At 33.3% G+C, this 22,047-nt stretch overlaps 1 protein-coding gene across 1 annotated transcript; it reads right to left on the bottom strand.

Annotated features, from left to right (window-relative positions):
* Positions 1–15,539: 15,539 nt before the first annotated feature.
* On the bottom strand, positions 15,540–20,915 carry LOC114301505 (putative serine/threonine-protein kinase PBL19). The gene is made up of 5 exons (XM_028246458.2): positions 19,665–20,915; positions 18,518–18,778; positions 17,133–17,255; positions 16,230–16,745; positions 15,540–15,902 (listed from the first exon to the last, which is right to left on the bottom strand). The coding sequence occupies exons 1-5, from the start codon at positions 20,019–20,021 to the stop codon at positions 15,897–15,899; spliced, it is 1,263 nt and encodes a 420-aa protein (XP_028102259.2). The 5' UTR covers positions 20,022–20,915; the 3' UTR covers positions 15,540–15,896.
* Between the last annotated feature and the right edge of the window lie 1,132 nt (positions 20,916–22,047).

Here is a 22,047-nt window from a genome sequence, read left to right on the forward strand (position 1 = left end):
TTTATTTTAATAAAAAATAAAATTAAATTCAAATGTTTTTGGCCCAAAAAGATTAGAAGCCCAACCCAACAACACACCAGCGGCCAAGCCCAGGCCCAGCCCAGCCCGCCCGACCGACCGGACGGGCGGCGGCGGCGGCGCGCGCGCGCGCGTGTGTGGTGATTTTTGGGTCCAATAGGTCTAGCCCATTTTGCCCATAACCTCTCCCTCTAAAACACTTGGGTACCCCTTGGGGCACACCCCAAGTATCTCACCCTAAGCCTTATAAACCCTTTCAAAACCTCCCACCAAATCAATGTGGGACAAGCCAATTTACAACCTTAAGGAATTTCCACCAAAACTCCATTTCCATGGAGCACACTTTGGCTTCAATTTCCCATTCACTCGGTAATGGTTTTGAGCAACCAAATATACCACGTGAATCACAACGCGGCATAGAACGCGTTACCACTTTGACCCGAGTAAATCGACACTCGGGGCCCACCTAAAAAATAGACCGAACTTAGGAAAAAATTCTGGTTTTATCCAGAATTTTATAACCATTCCAACAATCCCCCACATGAATGGAATTTGATGACAACGGAAATGCAACAAAATGCAGACTTTAACGAAAGAGTATAAGTCGAAAATATCTTGCATCAGGATAGGTAGTTTTCGGCTTTGAACCTTCCCTAGTGATAACCTATCGGACTTACTGGCTAACCAATGGACGCGATGCCTTGAATTGTTCAGCCGTTTGTGTAAGCCAAGACAATAGATTTCACACAAAATATCTTCTAACACATCGTGGTTCTCACTGTTGTGTTCATTTTGGCCTTGAACGCGCCTGGTTTTCATAAGTGTTTCTAGAGAATTTAGCCTTTGCATTCTCATAGAACCGGCCCCAGTTCAACACTCATATAGGTGATTCTTATTGTGAGTATCTCCTTATACTCGTCTTGATTTTATGTCTTAATCAAGATATAAGTAATCATTAAAAGCAAAGCTTATCCTTATACCCTGCAGACAACATATGTTGCAGATATCACTCTCACCATAGGAATGGGTAGGAATTTTAATCCCTTGGTGATTTCTGGCGAGCCATACATAACTTAGTTGTCCCTTTGAACTTAGTTCTTGGGATCTCCAGTCATATAAGTAGGGTTACCATTATGACGACTCTTATGTAATAGGCTTTAATCCCATCCCCTTCGATGAACTATACACTAGCTCTTTTGTCAAACCTTTTGTTAACGGATCCGCAATATTCTCTTTAGATTTTATATAATCTATTGAGATTATTCCGTTTGACAACAATTGCCTTACGGTATTATGTCGACGACGAATATGTCGTGACTTACCATTATACATATGATTTTGTGCCCTGCCTATTGCAGATTGACTATCACAATGAATGCAAATAGCCGGCACAGGTTTTGGCCACATTGGAATGTCTTCTAAGAAGTGACGAAGCCATTCTGCTTCTTCACCTGCTTTGTCTAAAGCAATGAACTCGGATTCCATTGTGGATCGTGCGATGCACGTTTGTTTCGTGGACTTCCAAGAAACAGCAGCGCCTCCTAGAGTAAAGACATATCCACTAGTGGATTTTGAATCTTTAGTATCCGATATCCAATTGGCATCACAATAACCTTCGAGTACTGCTGGATATCGAGTAAAGTTCAAACCATGATCACGAGTAAATCTTAGATATCTAAGAACTCGAATGATCGCTTTCCAATGGTCTTCTCCAGGGTTACTAGTGTACCTACTCAATTTACTGATAGCATAAGCTATATCAGGACGAGTACAATTCATTAGGTACATTAGGCTTCCAATGATTTGGGAGTATTTTAACTGAGACACTGCATCACCTTTATTTTTTGATAAATAAAGACTGATGTCTACAGGTGTTCTAGCTAAATTCAAATCATCCTTGATAAATTTATCAAGAATTTTCTCAATATAATGAGATTGAGATAATGCATATCCGTCAGATGTTTTAGTAATTTTCATTCCTAATATAACATCTGCGACCCCCATATCTTTCATATCAAATCTTTTGTTAAGCATCTGCTTAGTTGATTTGATCATGTTTTGACTGCTTCCAATGATAAGCATGTCATCCACATAAAGACAAACTATGACATATCCTTGGTCAGTGTTCTTAACATAGACGCATTTGTCACATTCGTTTATCTTAAACCCATTAGTAAGCATTGCATGATCAAATTTTTCATGCCATTGCTTAGGTGCTTGTTTTAATCCATAAAGGGATTTTACAAGTCGACAAACTTTCTTTTCTTGCCCTGATACTACAAACCCTTCGGGTTGTTCCATATAGATCTCTTCATTTAGATCACCGTTTAAGAAAGCTGTTTTAACATCCATTTGATGTATTTCTAAATTAAACAACGCTGCTATAGCAATAAGCATGCGAATGGATGTTATTCTTGTCACAGGGGAATATGTGTCAAAATAATCCAGACCTTCCTTTTGTCTATAACCTTTAACAACAAGTCTTGCTTTATACTTGTCAATTGAACCATCTGCTTTCATTTTTCTCTTGAATATCCATTTATATCCAAGAGGTTTAGAACCTGGTGGAAGATCCACCAATTCCCAAGTATGATTTTGCATAATGGATTCAATTTCATTATTAACAGCCTCTTTCCACAAAGGTGCTTCAGGACCTGTCATTGCTGCCTTAAAGTTTTGAGGTTCATTTTCTAACAAGTATGTCAGAAAATCTGGACCAAAGGATTTTGATGTTCTCGCTCTTTTACTTCGTCTTGGTTCATCATTAGTTAAATCCTGTTGGTCGAGACTATTACTAGTCTCTTGTGTTTGATTGTCATTATTGTCATTAGTCTCTTGACTTTGTGTACAATCATAAGTTCTTTTCTGTAAACTTAATTCCTGTCCTTTCTTGTAAGGAAAGACATGTTCAAAAAACACAGCATTCCTTGACTCTATAATAGTGTTCACATTTATATCAGGTATATCTGATTTATAAGTCAGAAACCGATATGCACTACTATTCTGAGCATAACCAATAAATACACAATCTACTGTTTTTGATCCAATTTTAGTCTTTTTAGGAACAGGTACTTCAACTTTTGCTAAACACCCCCACACTTTTAAGTATTTGTAGGAAGGTGGTCGACCTTTCCACAATTCATAAGGAATGCTTTTGGTTTTCTTGTGGGGTATTCGATTAAGAACATAATTAGCAGACAATATTGCTTCCCCCCACAAGTTCTGTGGTAAGCCTGAACTTAGTAACATGGCATTCATCATTTCTTTTAGGGTTCTATTCTTCCTTTCAGCAATTCCATTTTGCTGTGGAGAATAAGGGGCTGTAGTTTGGTGAATAATGCCATGTTGTGCACAAAATTCATTTAATGGTGCATCATATTCACCACCCCTATCACTTCTAACCATTTTAATGGTTTTACCAAGTTGATTTTCAACTTCTGTTTTGTAGAGTTTAAACATTTCTAAGGCTTCATCTTTACTTCTAAGTAAATAAACATAACAATATCTTGTGCAATCATCGATAAATGTTATGAAATACTTTTTGCCACCTCTAGTTTGAATAAATTTTAAATCACATACATCAGTGTGAATTAATTCTAGAGGTTCGGTTTTTCTTTCAACCGATTTAAATGGAGCCTTAGTTAATTTCGCTTCTACACAAATTTCACATTTATGATTAGGATTAATTTCAAACTTTGGTATATAATCTAAACCAATTAATCTACGCAAAGCATCAAAATTCACATGTCCTAATCTACCATGCCATAAATTTGACTCAAGAATATAAACAAAAGATGTGTTATTCTTATTCATAGCAACTTTCGGTACAACTGTCATTACATTTAACTTAAAGAGACCATCACTCATGTATCCCTTACCAACATACATACCACTCTTTGTTAATACAAACTTATCAGACTCAAATACAAGCCTAAAACCATTTTTACTTAACAAAGACCCAGAAACTAAATTCTTCCGGATGTCAGGTACATGTAGTACGTTGTTGAGGGTCAGTTCTTTCCCTGATGTCATCTTCAAGATTACTTTCCCTTGTCCAGCCACAGCAGAAGTAGAAGAATTTCCCATGAAAAGTTGTTCACCATTTGCAGCCTCATTGTAGGTAGTGAACATCTTCTTGTCCGCACATATGTGACGAGTTGCTCCAGTGTCAACCCACCACTCTTTGGGATTTCCAACCAAGTTAGCCTCAGACACCACAGCAGAAAGGTTGATGTCATTCACTCCGTCAGAGATGTAATCCAATTCTGTTACATTGGCCTGATTGGTGGTCTTCTTACTTGTACTTCCATGATTCTTTTTAGGGCGGCGGTAGTCAGAAGCTCGATGTCCAGTTTTGCCACAGTTATAGCATTTTCCTTTGAACTTCTTGCTACTATCGCCTTGTTTAGGACCATCTCCAGTAAACTTTCTCTTTTTGTTATGTGGTTTATGAACTTGTTCAACCACATTTGCCTTGGACTCAATGGGATTTTTCCCATTCCTCTTTTCATCCTTTCGGTTATCTTCTTCAATTCTTAATCTTACAATCAATTCATCCATAGTCATCTCTTTGCGTTTATGTTTTAAATAATTTTTGAAATCTTTCCAAGCCGGTGGTAACTTTTCCACTAAAGCTGCGACTTGGAATGACTCGCTAAGAGACATACCTTCTGAATGAATATCATGCAAAATTATTTGAAAATTTTGAACTTGAGATATTACCGTTTGGGAGTCTACCATAACAAAGTCCAGAAATTTACCGACGACAAATTTCTTCGTGCCGGCATCTTCTGTCTTGTATTTCTTCTCCAAAGAATCCCACAATTCTTTTGCTGTTTTCAGAGGACTGTATACATTATACAGCATATTGTCAAGGCCATTTAGGATGTAGTTTCTGCACAAGAAATCTGAATGTTTCCAAGCATCTACAGCGGCAACAACTTGCCGATCACTTTCACCCTCTTTAAGTGCTGGAGCCTCTTCATGGAGAAACCGGGCCAAATTAAGAGTTGTAAGATAGAACAGCATCTTCTGCTGCCATCTCTTAAACTCGGTACCATTAAATTTTTCCGGTTTTTCTCCATGATTGATTGGTACATGAACATGGTTCTGGATAGGGACCGATGTAGGTGTAACAATAGGAGTACCACTGCCAGATGCAGTTTCAGTTGTAGTAGCCATAATTTCTGATTACAAAAATCAGAAAATATTAAAACACAAATTAATTTTCTAGTTACTAAAACCAGAAAATAATTATAACAACAAAATAATTTTATTTTCCTGGTTACTAAAACTTGAAAAATAAAATATCACAAGAATTTTCTGTAATACCAAATAATATTCTGAATTGTTAATGACACCAGTATCGTACTACTAGTAGTTGTCAAAGAAAAGAGACAGTATATTACTACTATCTGTCAAATAGCATAAATCACTATTTGTTTTTCCAACCAGAATATTAATTTGAAAACACAGAAAATTAAATACAATGAAGATACCCAAAAAGGAATCTGTCTTAAGATTGTTGGACAATCTTCACTGTATTTAAAATGATTTAATTCTGTTGTGTACAAAACAACAACAAGAATAAAAGAAATAGAGAAAAGGAGATAATATATTTGATTACAAAAATCAAACTCGAAATAAAAATAAATAAAAAAAAAACAAAACAGATTTTATTTTGTTACAAAAATAAAATTAAAATCTGAATAAATAAACAAATAAAAACAACACTGAAAGTAATTAAATAACTTACTTGATTTAATTTCTTCGAATTATTTTTCTGATCAAGTCCAGTGTTTAACACTGTGTCCTTAAGACAGATTCGTCCTCTCCACGGTGCTTTCAGAATTCGGACGTCTATCTCCCAGGATGAAATGATCTACCACAAACAATAGCAGCACTACTAACTGTTTGCCTTACGAACACACTAAGTGTTTACACTCTTTCTTTTGAAAATAAAATGCAGCAAGATGAAGAATAGAAAACAGAAGTGAAATACGAAATTTCTGAATGAATACATCAAATGAGGGTGGTCCTATTTATAGATGTGAAGGTGGCTCTTGGATTTGAAATAAACAGGTATGTAGCTCTTGGTTTTGAATTGAACAGGTATCATACCTGTTGGGTTTTGAATTCAAACAGATTTGAATTAATTCAAACAGATAGTAAAACGGGAAGGGCCCTGTTTGGGTGTGCACTAATTCCAAAACAATTTATTTCTGTTTGAAACCGGGAAGGGCCCTGTTTGGATGAACAAAAAATCCAAACCAATTTAATTTGAATTATGGATTTTATTTTAATAAAAAATAAAATTAAATTCAAATGTTTTTGGCCCAAAAAGATTAGAAGCCCGACCGACCGGACGGGCGGCGGCGGCGGCGCGCGTGTGTGGTGATTTTTGGGTCCAATGGGTCTAGCCCATTTTGCCCATAACCTCTCCCTCTAAAACACTTGGGTACCCCTTGGGGCACACCCCAAGTATCTCACCCTAAGCCTTATAAACCCTTTCAAAACCTCCCACCAAATCAATGTGGGACAAGCCAATTTACAACCTTAAGGAATTTCCACCAAAACTCCATTTCCATGGAGCACACTTTGGCTTCAATTTCCCATTCACTCGGTAATGGTTTTGAGCAACCAAATATACCACGTGAATCACAACGCGGCATAGAACGCGTTACCACTTTGACCCGAGTAAATCGACACTCGGGGCCCACCTAAAAAATAGACCGAACTTAGGAAAAAATTCTGGTTTTATCCAGAATTTTATAACCATTCCAACAAGTGTGTGATATATGTGCTGGAGCTTTGGAGTCAAAAATATAGAGAAAGAAAGAGAGAAAAGCCGTGAGAGGCAGAGAGAGAGACAAAGAGAGAGAGTGAGTCTATGAACCTCAAGAAATTGAGAAAGAAGCAAAGGAAGCTTAAGGAGAAATAAGAGATTGAGAGAGAGCTCAAAAAAAAAAATTTCAGCAAGTTGAGGTAAATTTCTTGTTAGCTCTTCTACACCTAATACTTGGAATCAAAAAGGATTTTGGTTCAATTTCATGTAATTGAAAAGAACTTAGCAAGAAGATGATGAATAGTAAACTGTTCACATCCATGGTTGCATGTCTCATGTTTCATCATTTTTAACTTGGTTTTGCAGATCTTGCATGACATAAGAGTATATATATATCATGTTTTCAAAAACAATTATAGCTCACATGTTTAATTTCTTGTTTTGAAAATCAAGAAGAAATAGAATCCACTTGTATATAATTTTACATACAATGAAAAGAAAAGAATTAAGTCAAGAACTAAGAAATTAATTTGGAAAATTTATCAAGTGAGTTTAATTTGTGTTATTCCTCATGAATTTGGACTTCATCTTTACATGCATCAATGAATTTTTAAGAGATTTGAAGAATTAATTTCATGTTTGGGTATAAGAAGAACAAGTTTTGGTAAATTATAAATTCATGAACATTTTGAGCTTAATTTTGAATTAAAGGGATTTTGATGTAGATGGTTTGATTTTGATTATAATTTCACACATGCGAATACTTTTCCTAGAGTTTTATAATTTCAATTTCATAATTTAAGGGGGAATAGAAAAGAGTTAAAAATCAATTTTATGGGATTAGAAAGAAATTGACAAGAAAATGATGAATTGGAGCTAAGATCAAGTTTATGAGAGTTAATTTAGAAATCAATTATTTTTTGTTTGATTTCGTAGAATCATCCTATAATACTTGAGATTGAGAAGGATTTGAGATTAAATTCATGGAATTAGGAAGAAATTGGGTTTTGAACATAAAATGAGTTATATGCATGTTCATGATTATGGAAGCTAATTATTTTGGATTTGCTTTTGAATATCTTACATGAGTTTGAGTCTAGTTCCTACATGCATGAACAAATTCTACAAATTTTGATATTCTAATTGTACATTTGATTTTGAAAAAGAAGTTTAGAAAACCATGAGTTCATGGGTTTTGATTTTGAAATTAAGTAAGGTTTTGATTTAAATAAATTAATTATTATGTTTCAAGATTTTGAGCGAATAATTTATGAATAAATAAGCGTTTATATTTTCTAAGGCATTTTCATGGTTTTGATCAAGATATGCATGGATTTAAAAAGAATTAAAAATGCGTTTGGAAGCCATTTTTTAAAAGTTTGAAATTTTGAAATTTTACAGACCGCTCGAGCGAACTAATTGCCGCTCGAGCGCAAATTGAAGGCTTCCAATACTTTTTATAGTCTTTTACAAACAGCTCGAGTAACTAAAGGCTCGCTCAAGCGAACAACTATTCTCAGCATATTTTGAAAAGCTGTATTTAGTTCATATTTTTATTCTCATCTCTTCCCAAAGCATTCTAGACATGATTTATGACTCAATAAAGATTAATACGCTACCAATCAACATAAATTAGTTAGTGAAAGAATGAATCATTTATCTACTAGTAATTGTTTAAGAAGCCAAGTAAAAGATCAATCTATTTGGAAAATAAGGACTTAGCAATGAAAGAATATGTGAAATAAGAGCCCGGTTCATTTGAATGAGAAAGAATAAGCATAGTAGAACTTTGGACTATTTAGACAGAAAAATACTAAAAAAGACAAGTTTGATCAAGGAAGTAATATTGTATTTCAATGTGTACATGTTATGTGCTTGTGTAGGTCATGCGCTATTGTCTGTCTGATTTGTCTGATCTGTCTAATCTGTCTAACCTACTTCTGCAGCTATCTGTGAGTAATAACTTAGTAAAACTATGTTCAACTTTATTTACTTTCTGTATAATAAAATAAAATATGTTTTCTGAAATGCTATGTTCCGTACAATGAATGATTGTCCAATTTCTAACAATGTATTCGTGGCATTCTTAGCATCATGTGATATCTGTTAGCTGTTACCCGGTATCGGAGGTTCCATTATGGAACTTAATATGTCTGCACTCTGTTACCCGTACCGGAGGCCCCATCATGGGGCTCAGCATGTTTATTCTCTGTTACCTGGTATCAGAGGTTCCTTTATGGAACTTAATATGTTTGCACTCTGTTACCCGTATCGGAGGCTCTATCATGGGGCTCAGCATGTTTATTCTCTGTTACCCGGATCCGGAGGTTCCTTTATGGAACTGGTTATTCATAATCACCATATGTTTTGCATCTGTTCTGTTAACAATAATAGATGTACCACGTATGATTAAGCATGAACTCTGATTTATGTATATGATTTGAACAAGAATACAAATATGAATATGAATATGAATCTGTTTATGAATCTGAATTACGATTTCTGAATCTGGTATGGACATCATTCATTAAAACCCTTTACTCTGTTATTATTCATTAGGCTCTAGCTCACTGTATTATTTATGTATGTAGGTGATCAAGCGTATGACCAGGCTTAGAGGTGTCCACCTGGAATCTGTTTTTGTCAGCCAACCCATGTGCCTCTCGTGGAGGTTTCGGATATGTCAAGTGGCTATGGCTATGTGATTTAAAGTTTAAGTTTTATTTTCTTGTTTGGTTAATCAAGTCTTGTGTATTTTGTAAATAGGGTTAAGTCCCTTTTGTCTAATTCATATATATATATATATAATGACGTAAGGATGATGTGTATATATGTATATAAAAAATTTAAAATTTTTCTGTCTCATATAAGTCTGCACAGCTCAATGGACGTTGTACTTTTGTTATTTACTTCCGCTAGCCCCTAATATTATGTTAATTTGTCTCAGAGTCCTTCGGTAATCCCAAGATTACTGGCCGGTTACGATGCTAAACCTATAGTGGCGAGTTTGGGTTGTGACACCAAACCCCCCATTGGACCTACTGTTTGAGTGAACAGTAGGGTTGAGTAAACAATACTTATTAGGGTCCACCGACCCAACATATACCCCATCTAATCATTATATATTATGTTTTTTAATTTATGACTTATTTACCCCAAAAAAATGTTATTAGATTCTTTGGGACTATTTATGAAAAATATGACTCATAGAATAAGGATCCTAATACTTGGAATGAGACTCATAATATGGCTCATGTAATTATTAAACATAAATATTTGAGTACAAGTTTATTGATAGTTGGATTCTTTAATATTTACAAAAAAATAAAAAAATAAAAAATAGAAGAGAGAATAACATTAACTAAAAATTTATTGATAGTTGGATCCATTACTATTAAATAAATAAATAACATTGACTAAATTTTTTTAAATAATTAGATTCTTTAATATTTAAAAAAAAAAAAAAAAAAAAAAAGAAGAATAATAACATTGAGTAAAAATTTATTTATTCTTTAGTTGGTATAAGTCTAAATTTGATAACAATCCAAAAAGGGTATTTGTGGAATTTCATATGGTTAATCCCATCTCTATCTCTTAAAATAAGAGTGCTACTATTAGCACCTACCAAAATTCTTTAGACCCCCATTTCTTTGGACCCCAACCCTAAACCCCTCATTTCTTTAGACCCCAACCCTAAACCCTAAATTTTAATAATATTTTTTTGGACACCCCACTTATTACCAAATCTACCCATATTCATAATATTTTCACAATGAAATGCACACCCACCTAATTTTTCATCCCTCTCATTCCCTGACTCACACAATCTTCAGAGTTTGGAGGTTTGGTCCAGTATAGAATTCTTGGACCCCAACCTTCCATCACTCTCGTCACCGTCTCGGTCATCAACGGAGCATTCCGACAACTCTCATCTTCTCTGAACGCTCTTCGTATCGCCGAGTCAGTAACCTCTCTCATCCTCTCATCATCATCTTCTTCGTTGCTTTTTGTATCTTCGTCGTCGCTGAGATCGATCGAAGATACTCCAATTTCTACGGGATTTGCATAACCGTTTGCAAGATGAGAAAAAACAGAATCATCGTCTGAATCTCTGAATCGCCATCAGAACTCTAAATGTAGCCCAAAACAATTTGTTTACCACTGTGTAGCCGAAAAAATGTATTTTGTTCAGAACTGTTTTGTCGAACAATAATGATCCTGTCAGCACTGTATGTCCGAACAAAATTTGTTCATCATTATGTAACTTGAATCCATTCCAATTCACAACTTAAAATAACATGAATTAAATCCATTCAAAATACATAACTTAAATCCATTCTAATTCACTCTTTTTCATTCTAAGTTAGTTTAACAAAGAAAATTACATAACTGACTATTTGCATTAATGTTCGGAACCTATGTATTGAACGAAATGATTATGTTCAGTACTGTATTACCGAACATAATTCTAGCAGTCAGCAAACTAGTACCGAACAGCTCGAACGAAACAAGAACGACTGAAAACGATCGAGAATGCTAATACAAGACAGATAAACTTATTAATGGAACGCCGGTCTCACTAGAATTGTTGTCCTCGTCCTCCATTGCTCTACACAGTGAAATAAGTGATGAAGTATACGTTATACTTGAAGCAAAACTTTCAAGTTCAATAGCGTTGATGATGGTGATGAAGATGACACATTCAGGATTTAAGATGATTATGAAAAATAATAGATTTAGGGTTTGTTATCCCAGATAGGCAACTCAAGAGGGGGGTGAATTAGGTTATTAAAAATTTCACAATATTAAAATTAACACAATATTCAGAATTTTAATAAATAAAAAAAATATAATAATAATTATCAATATAAAAGTAAGAGAGATAGGGAGAGAAAATCAAACACTGCGATTTATAGTGGTTCGGCACGCCAGGCCTACGTCCACTCCCCAAGGAACCTCCTTGAGAATTTCTTTACTATTAATTGAATAAATACACCACCAAGCTTGTGGATTTGGCACAGGACTTACTCTTATCTATTGAGTCTCACTCAACAATAAATGCCTTACCCTTACAAAATCTGTCACAAAAATAAGGAATAAAAATAAGTGGTACTTAAACCCTCTTTTACAATAATTCTCTCACAAAGAGTAGATATGAAAGTGTAAGAACAAAAGTTAGACTTAGATCTGAAAGTGAAAGAGCAAAATACAATATACTCAGGATTTTGGAGCTCACATAAAATTTTCTCTTCAAGTTCTTGATTTTTCTCCACACACAACACTTCTATTTATACACAAAAATATACCCGTTGGACGCTCCTTGCTGACGTCATGGCTTACATAAGCACGCTCCTTAATTTTAAATATTCAGCACATGTTAATAAAGAAAAAGATGAAAATAATTAGTAAGAGTAACTTTTTCTTTTCCCTTTTTGTTTAGTCAAAAATGCAGCCAACGTTTTAGAAAATTTTGATATAAAACACAACTTTCAACCAAGCAAATAATTTGCTTCAACTTTTTCTTCTTGTTTCATTAGTATGTGTGTGTGTGTGTGTGTGTGTGTGTGTGTGTATGTATATATGTGACATGATACAAAATTCAAATATGAGCCACCGATTTGTAGACAATTTGAATCACATCTTTGAATTCAAATAGGGAATTGATTTTGCTCCATCATTATGTACTCCTTGAAGTCAAGAACTACATGATTATGTGTCTATTTTCTTATGCAAGCAAATTCAAAGCATTTTTTCAACTTTTCTTTTTAATTCTGTAGGCAAAACATCTTCAAAGATTGATTTACAATTACATAAGTCTTCTCTTGTAATCATGGGCACCTTTTCTTTTGTATAAATTTTCTTTGTTCACTTTTTCAAACTTTATAGACGAATCACCAAGGTTTGAATATATAATCTAATCAACACTTTTGAATATAATATCATGTATATATATGCATATATATAAGATGCAATAATTTTGTCAAACTTTTACACTTATCTTTTCTTATTTATTATAGTAATATATATATATATATATATATAAAGGTATGATTTATTTTCAAACACCACTTGAGTAAGTTTCACTTTGCATGCAAAATATAAATCAAATAATTTTGCTATATACCATTCAGAGAAGTGATTGGTAGCTCGAATGGAGGCCCTCGAATCCCCCCCGAATTAAAAAACGACGTTGTTTCGTCGTTTTGAATTTTTTTTTTTTTTTTTTTTTTTTTGTTCAATTAGAGAAGAAGAAAGAAGAAGAAGAAGAAGAAGAAGGGAAGAAGAAGAAGAAAGAGGCAGACGGCGGCCGGGCGGAGGCAGAGGCAGACGAGCTGCAACGATCGGCCGGGCGATCTGTGACGATTGGCCGAGCTGCGATCAGCTGGGTGATCGGCAGAATGGAGGGGCCTCTCTCTCTCTCTGTTTCCCTCTCTCCTCTCCTCTCTCTTTCTCCCTCTCTCTCTCCGACGATCGACTGGGTGATCGGCAGAATGGAAGGGCCTCTCTCTCTCTGTTTGCCTCTCTCCTCTCCTCTTTCTCTCTTGCTTTTCCCCTCTTCAGATGTAAACGAGAGGGAAAAAAAAACGGGGGATTCGAGGGAATGATTTTTCGGGAGAAAAAATCATTTTTCATACCATTCATCCTATGTGATCATATCAAAAGAAAACAAATTATCAATATCACATTTGTCAAAATAATATAATTAATCAATTTTAATTTTGTCAAAAAGTGAATAGTAAAGTGTTCAAAAATATTTTTATGTAAATAATATTTAACAAATATATATATTTTAAAAAGATAATATTTTGTGTCAAATAATATTTATATTAAAAAAATCCAAATTGTTACAAATAATATTTTAGATATCATCAAAATTAAATAATATGATTAACAGGGTTTATATTAGTTGATTATGAAAAGTAATAGATTTATGGTTTACAAACATGGAATACGTATAGTTGGAGTTGGAGTTGGAGGTGGGGGTGGGTGTCCAATATTATAGAGTATTAGTTCTTATTGATAGGTGGGTGTTCCGTTTAATAATGTCTTTTAATGTAATTTTACTTTATGATATAATTGTAATAAAAAAAAATTATAAAATGGGAGGTCCAAAGAATTTTGGCAAGTGCTAATAGTGGCACTCCAAAATAAACATGAACTATTACTAGTCCATTGATTATCAAACAAACACAATTTTTCTTAATTCCCTCACTAGCAGTCCCCTCATTAACAATTCTCTCACTAACAATCCCCTCCATTTTACATCTGAAAACAATCAGGACCTTAGAGACATAGAGAACTTTCTAATGAAGAATAAAAAATAAAAAGAGATGATTATAATTAGTTCAAAAGTTTATAATTTCCATGTCATTCAAAAATATAAGTTTAACCTCTTATAATTTGGAATAAAGGGCAAAATCTAACTAATTAATATTTGTTATAAAATATCTAAAATATTTGCACTTCTTTTCTTTAAATTTGCAATAATTTTTTTCTCCCTTACCTTATACTTTACAAAATGATAAATTACAAATGCACCCCCTGAAATTTACTTAAAATACAAATTTTCCCTTATGATTTAGAAAATTACAAATACCTCCTTGTTAATATTTTTTATTTAACAGAATTAACTAAAAAAATGAAATTCATAATTGGTCTCCTATACAATAATAAAATTACCTAAATTATTAATTGAAACATATTTCTAACATCATTAAAAACTAAAGAGACGATTCGTATTTTAATCAAACCTCATAAGATATATTTGTAATTTATCCATTTCAAAATCACCATTTTTGGTGGTACGAGCATGACAGGATTAGTCTATTTTGTTGCATTAGGAAAAAAGAATAAAAAATGAATAATATATTTGTCAAAAAAATCCATTTTTTTGTTTGGTTATTAATAGAAAAATATAAATAATTTCATTTTTGTTTCACATAACAAATTCAATAACCAAACATAACACTAATTATCCAAATGTGTTGTTTTTAAATGACATTTCAATGCCATTTAAAAACAACACATTTAATATTCTACATAGCTTACTTTACCCAACAAATAATGCAATATCAATAAAAAAGAACAAAAACAAAATAAGAAACTTTCCAATCCCCAAAAAAATTGAATAACCAAAAAAAAAATTCACATAGGTCTCTCTCTTGTTCTTCTTCAACCTCTACAGTAAATCATACTTTATCACAGCACAAAAAGAACAAAGGAATTTTACTCGATACATATAAACGAATACTATTAGGAATCATGAAATGTTTTATAAAAAAATTTCATCCTTTAATTAGTGTGTAGTATTTTCTTATATGTACAACTAACGGTAGAGAATATTTCATGATACCTAACATTACATCCATGTGGTTATTCGAAAATCAAGGGACGACATGGCACCCCTATATATAAAATAGTAGTGGCCATCGGATGCACACTAAGAAGAACTGGCAACAAATTGTATGCTATACCTTAAAAGTGTCAAAACAAGCTTGAACTTAAATATTCCTATGTCAATATATAGCAACACCAAATTGTGTTTATATATATGTAGGTGAGAGCTTCCAACAACAAAAAATGATAAATGAGCATGAATCAAGACCCTCTCCTTGCTCTCTCGCATTCCCTTCATGTGCTGAAGGTTTCACTTCACTCTTCTATATACAACAAACAAATATTGTACCTCTCACCGGGCAATCTTTCATTTCCAGCGCTAGTTGAAAATGTGTGAAAATTTTATGCATAAATGAGCAATCGAAGCTGTTTCAACTAAATAAGAAGAAAAAATCACTTTACAAGATCAAAGCTCCAATTCTACGATTTACAATCACGTGGAAATATAAAATTTCAACTGTTCTACGCAGCAGAGATCATGTCTGGTGTGCCTTTCACACCGCCCTCTTCCATATACAAATATAAAACCTCTTAATAAATATAAAAACAAAAAAGATACCAGTATTGCATGAACAATATATTTGAGCCCAAAACAAGGGTAGTTCTTTGAAATGCACGAATTGGATACTCAAACCTCATTAGTCCAGAGAAACAGAAGACCGCCCGCAACACAAGTATTCCATCCTCAAGCTAGCATTTATACCTGTCAAAAATCGAAAGAAAATTATATCAGCTACAAAAGTCCACGCCATGTTTGGTTCAGTTTTCAAAATCTAGTTTCTTTTTTTTCTTTTTTCTTTTTAAATCTAAAAAATAGTTCGGTGGAAATATTAAAGAAAAAAATTCATCATTTTCATATGATTCTCTCTCTTTTTTAGGTGAAAATAAATTTTAAAAATTGAAAAATAAATAAATAAATAAAATTAGTGTTTATTTTTGTCAACTTCGTTTATTTTTTTGAGAAAAAATTTAAAAACAAATTCTGAAAACTCAACCAAACAAACTTAAATAAAATTCTTCTTTTACTAACCCTAATTGAAGTATCTTTTGGCCGAGGTAAGGGCAACGGTGTTGGCGACGCTCTTCTTGAAGTATCTGTAACTCCCACAGGTTGTGATGAGCGCTTATTTGAGGCAACCGGCTTAGACGTAGATGACTCAAAACTCCGACTTTGGGAAGAACTTGCTTCTTCTGAATCTTGTATTGCTTGTCTCAAGCTCTCCACCACCTGACTCATTGTAGGCCGATCTTTTGCATTCTTGATCAAGCAAGAATCAGCCAACTTGGCGATCTTGCGAGCCGCAGGAAGAGAATATTGGTTTCTGAGTCGGGGGTCCATGATCATGCTAAACCTCTTACCATCCACCGGGTACTGTTTCACCCATTCTAGAAGCTTCTGCTCCACTGTTGGGCGGTTTCTTTCCAAGGTCCGCCTGCCTGTTAGAATCTCATAAAGCACGACACCAAAACTATATATATCACTCTTGATTGTGAGATGGCCAGTGTCAACATATTCCGGGGCAGCGTATCCGTACGTCCCAACAACCTGACATAAAAAATTAAAAATTAAAACAAAATGGAAACATGATACAAACAAACCAAATTGTTAGGTCCATGGTTCAAATTAAATGCCCCCATCTAAAAGACATGGTAAACTGAACTCATTCCATTAGTGCCCACGGGATAAGATCTTTTTTAGATCAGCAATGAATATCTTGTATCTATGAAGAAAGATTTATCCCCAGTTTCAAAAGAACACACACACACACACAATAGAAGAAGAAAAAGAGAGAATCGAAGAACTCATACTTGGTTCCTACAAAAGATTAGCGGGTACATATGCATATTATTATTAAGAGTCACAAATAGTTTGTTCATAATATGTGTTGAAGGAAAGTCAGAGTAAGCCAGTTTATATACACTATCTACTTACTGCCGTGGATACATGAGTACGATCACCAACTGGACCTTCCCTAGCGAGCCCAAAATCTGAAAGCTTTGGCTTGAAGTCTTCATCCAAGAGCACATTTGAAGATTTGAAATCCCGATAGATCACCTTCCAGATTAACACAAGAAGAAATAGTTCAACAACATATTCAGTGTATTGTTTCAAATCAAATTCAAATTATAAAACATTAAGCCAATAAGGACGTCATCATTGTATTTATTTATGTGGTCTAAGAAAAATGAACACTTCTAAGATGGTGTCATGTCTATATAATGTCCAAGTTGGACATGTGTGTAGCACCAACACTCATTGGACACTTGCCAACACGTGTTGGATGCTCTTTCATCCGTGTCCTATTATTTTTAAAATTTTTGAAACCTGAACAGGATTCAAACACTTGGGGGACACGGACACATGTATTCATCGGTTAGATAACAAAGAATTTTGAACAAAATAACTTAGGATACTATGATAAAATAAAACAATATAAATTTATAGAAATTAGTGTTATGTTGCAATTTTTTGTATTAGTTCTAAATGATATATTCATATATATGACATATAATAAATATACAAAATTATATTTTTTGTGCGAGCCTCCCACATGGCGCGTCCCACATTTATTGAAAATTATCGTGTCGACATGTCAATGTCATGTCATATGTCCATATTTGTGTTTCCCAGTCTATGGTACTATGTGGCCCTTTGGGAAGAAAACAAAAAGCTGCGTTTTGCAGCCATCCAAAAACGCCACAAGCAGCATAAAAACGCAAGCAAGGTGATTTGGGAAGGGACAAAAACGCAGGTGGTAAAATTACGTAATTGCCCTCCATGAATTACATAATTGTTCAAACAATTACCTAGGTCAAATAGTAAATTTCTTTAGTAGGATACTTTGGTCATTTTAATGTGATGTGACACAATAAATAAATATTATACAAAAAAGCAAAAAAGAAGTTTTTTTAGCAACTTTCCAAATCACTTTCCAAAAAAGCCAAAAAGCTTAATAAAAAGCTAAAAGCCAACTTTTTACCATCTTCCCAAAACACTCCTATCAATAAAATATTAATTGTCACTAGAAAACTACAGAGAATGACCATATTTACATGGAGACATTTACAGGATCGTCAGGAAATTTCCTAATAACAATGAATTCACTAGAATTCCCTTCACCGGATACATTTTAGCACCTATTAATAAATTCAGTATACAATTCTTTGTGATGGATTAGAGAATGTGAACTTGCATTCACATCCTTAAGACTGGGCTAGTTAGACCGATGGCCCCAAAACCTTAGATCATTTAAACCTACAACTGTCTAGCAGTAATGTATAAACAACTGACGTTAATTGACTAATATAATTAGAAACCTGGATTTCCAATCCCTCATGCAGATAAGTCAATCCTTGAGCTGCGCCGAGCATAATTTCTAATCTTGTTTTAAAAGGCATAGGTGTCGGAGCTCTGGCAAAAAGATGATCTTCTAGGCTCTTGTTGGGCATGTATTCATACACCAATAGGCGTTGTATCCCTCTTTCCCCATCCACAGAACAGTATCCCAGAAGTTTTACAAGGTTAGGGTGATCGACAACACCGAGAAATTGAACTTCAGCAAGCCATTGTTTATGACCCTACATGAGAAAAATGAAACATATTAGAGAGAGAGAGAGAGTAAATCACTTTATATTTTTTAAAATCACAAATGGGCAGTCCATGCAAATGGCATATTCCTCTGTATATAAGACAATATAGTCATTTCACAAATATTATGGACAACAAAATTAATTAGTTTCCATTCCAATGTTGTGTAAACCCTCCAAGGAGTACTCAATTTTCTTCAATTCTGTAACAAACACATTCTAGAGTACAATTAAGTGCACTGCAAACAAAATATATCACCACATTAGTTTAATTAACTTGGGTCATCCAAACATGACTTAAAAGTACTACTGTTCTTACTAAAAAATGGCGTATGAAATCACCCGCTTCCAAGTGAGGACAACAAAAGTAACTCTCAATTACATTAGTAAATATTGTATACTTATGTAATGATCTGTATGCACCATTACTATTCTTCACACTTTTGTCTTTTAACAAAAACATGGAATCCATAGAAACAAAAATGGAAAAGATAATACATTGTGGCCAAAAGAAAGTGGTATTTCACTTGTCTCCCTCACAAACTTAGATTAATTAATTTCTGAAATCAATAAATTCAACTCAGATCAACCCTAAAGAAGCCAATCTTACATAGATTTGGGTACAGGTGTCTGGAGGTATGTGTAATAAGTCGCATTAGGGTACTAAAATAGTTAAAATATCAACATTTTCATATATTTTTACACGTATATCAATGTTGATTTTTATAAACTTTTACACGTATATTAAGAGGGTAATTAGCCCCTCTCTCTTTATTTATAAGATAAAAAGACAATTAAAAAGTGTAACAAAGCATTTTATGCATAACATGAGAGTTTTAGACACACTTATACGGAAAACTTTAATCATTGAATGTACCTGCAAGCCATGTTGGTTTAGCTTTTTAATGGCAACAACAATAGGATCACCATTCCCATCTGGAGGCCTAATTGTGCCCTTATATACACTCCCAAACCCACCTTCCCCAATCTTCAGCAACCTGTTGAAATCATTGGTTGCAGTTCTGAGCTCTGATAATGAAAACACTCTCAAATTGTGCTGCTTCTCTCTGTACATTTCCGGTATGCTCCGCGGCGACGATACCGAACCGGCCGACTTCGTCCCTCGATTCGCCGCCGCCGTATTACCCGATGTGCTAGTTTCGTTTTTCAACTCCGGCGCCGATCTCCCTCGCCGGGACTTGGATTTGTCCTTGAAAGGGAAAAAACACTTCATTGTTGAACCCTATGGGAGTGCTGATTTTGTGGAACTGAAGCAAAAATTTATGAACTAAATGGTATTGGTGCTCAATCAACACAGTTTCAAAAGGCTCAACCAAATCAAAGGTGAGCAGAGAGAGAAAGAGGAGCAAAATTGGATTAGAACAGAGAGGAAAGAGAAAACCCAGATGAAAATAAGAGAGAAATGGATACAAAAAGCCAAACAGGGCAGAAGAGAATACCCAGATGGGAAATGGACCAGAAAACAAGGACACAAAAAGCTAAACCAGGCAGAAGAGAAAAACCCAGATGGGAAAAATGAAGAAAACAAATTTTATATACTAGAGAGAGAGAGAGAGAGAGAGAGAGAGAGAGAGAGGCCAAATTGAGCGAGAACAGAGAGGAAAGAGAAAACCCAGATGGAAAAACAGAGATAATGGACCAGAGAAAGAAGACCCTTCTCAAAAAACTAAACAGGGCAGAAGAGAAAAAAACCCAGATGGAAAATGAAGAAAACAAATTGGATTTGTGCTGAGAAAAGTAAGCAAGACTCACAAGGCTATAATCAAAAGGGGAAAAAAATGGAAAAATTCAAAAACCCCAAAATGGGAATTGAACTAAGAATATGAACAAAGAAAAATGGGGAAAATCCAATGGGAAACCCAGAATGGAAAACAGATTGAAATAGTAAAAAGGAAACATTGATGTCAAAACTTGATTTTGAAAACCAAGATGAGAAAACTATGGAAATTAAAGTCACAGAGCGTCACATGGTTAGGTAGTTTTTGAGAGGAACAGAGACGTGTGTCGATTCGTGTGTGAAACGGAGAAACTCTTCAAGATAAGGGTAGGGGCCTTGTTTGGTTTGTTTTTCAGTAAAATTTTTGAAAAAAATTTCTACAAATAAATTTTTAAGAATAATCAAATTAAATAATTTTTAAAAATAATCAAATTAAATAATTTTTTTTTAAAAAAATCTTAAAATTTTGTTTAGTTACTTACTTTTTAAAATCACTCTCTTTTTCATACACATCAAATTAATCACTTTTTTTTAAACTTTTTCTCTAAAATAATTTTCTAAAATCATTTCTAAAACAGACAAATCAAATAAATTTTCATACTTTTTTATCTCAAAAATTACTTTTAAACACAAATCAAACACACTCCTCTTCGAATTTTTTTCAACAAGAACCAAGAAAGAAGGCGCTTCTTGGCAGCTTTTGGTTTTGTTTTGTAATCGTAATTCTCATAAATAAATAAATAAAAATTAAATCCTTTTTAAAATTTATAATCAAACTCACAATTTAAAAATATATCAAATTTAATTCAAAAATTACTTTCAAAATTTATAACTAAACAAACAATTTAAAATTCAAAATTAAACTCCTTTCAAAACTTTATTTAAAAAAAACAAAAAAAAAATTATTTCATTTTTTAAAATTATTTTTAAAATCATGATTTGAGTATAGAATCGTGTTTTGAGTTATGAGTTTTGAAAATAAAAAAGTAGCGTTTGGTTTGTGTTTAGAATTATGATTTAAGTGTGGAGTTATATTTTGAGTTTGTGAGTTTTAAAATTATCATTTGAAAATAAAAAACTTGTTTAGTTATGAGTTTTGAAAAAAAAAATTGAATTGAATTTTGAATCGAGTGTTGAATTTTTTAAATCAATGTTGAGTTTGTGAAAAATTATTTGATTATGAGTTTTGAAAAGATATTTTAAAATTTAATTCAAAAACTTATAACTCTTAACCAAACACATAACTTAAAACTCTATTAAAAATTATACTATTCGAAACTCATAACCAAACTCTTTTTAAAATTCAATTCAAAAAAATAATTGTTGACAAAAATAATTTTTTTAAAAAAAATTTAAAAAAATTATGAAAACATTTTTTCATTTAAAATATTAACAAAAATATATTTTTTTATTTTTTAAAAAATTAATGTGATAAATTAATTTTTATTTCAATTTTTTTTTTGTTAATTTTAAATAAATATCCAAATAATTTGTCATTTGGTTTCAAAAAAATATTTTCTAT

This window comes from Camellia sinensis, chromosome 11 (assembly GCF_055761805.1).
Source record: "Camellia sinensis isolate YWXY chromosome 11, ASM5576180v1, whole genome shotgun sequence".
Taxonomy (NCBI): Eukaryota; Viridiplantae; Streptophyta; class Magnoliopsida; order Ericales; family Theaceae; genus Camellia; species Camellia sinensis.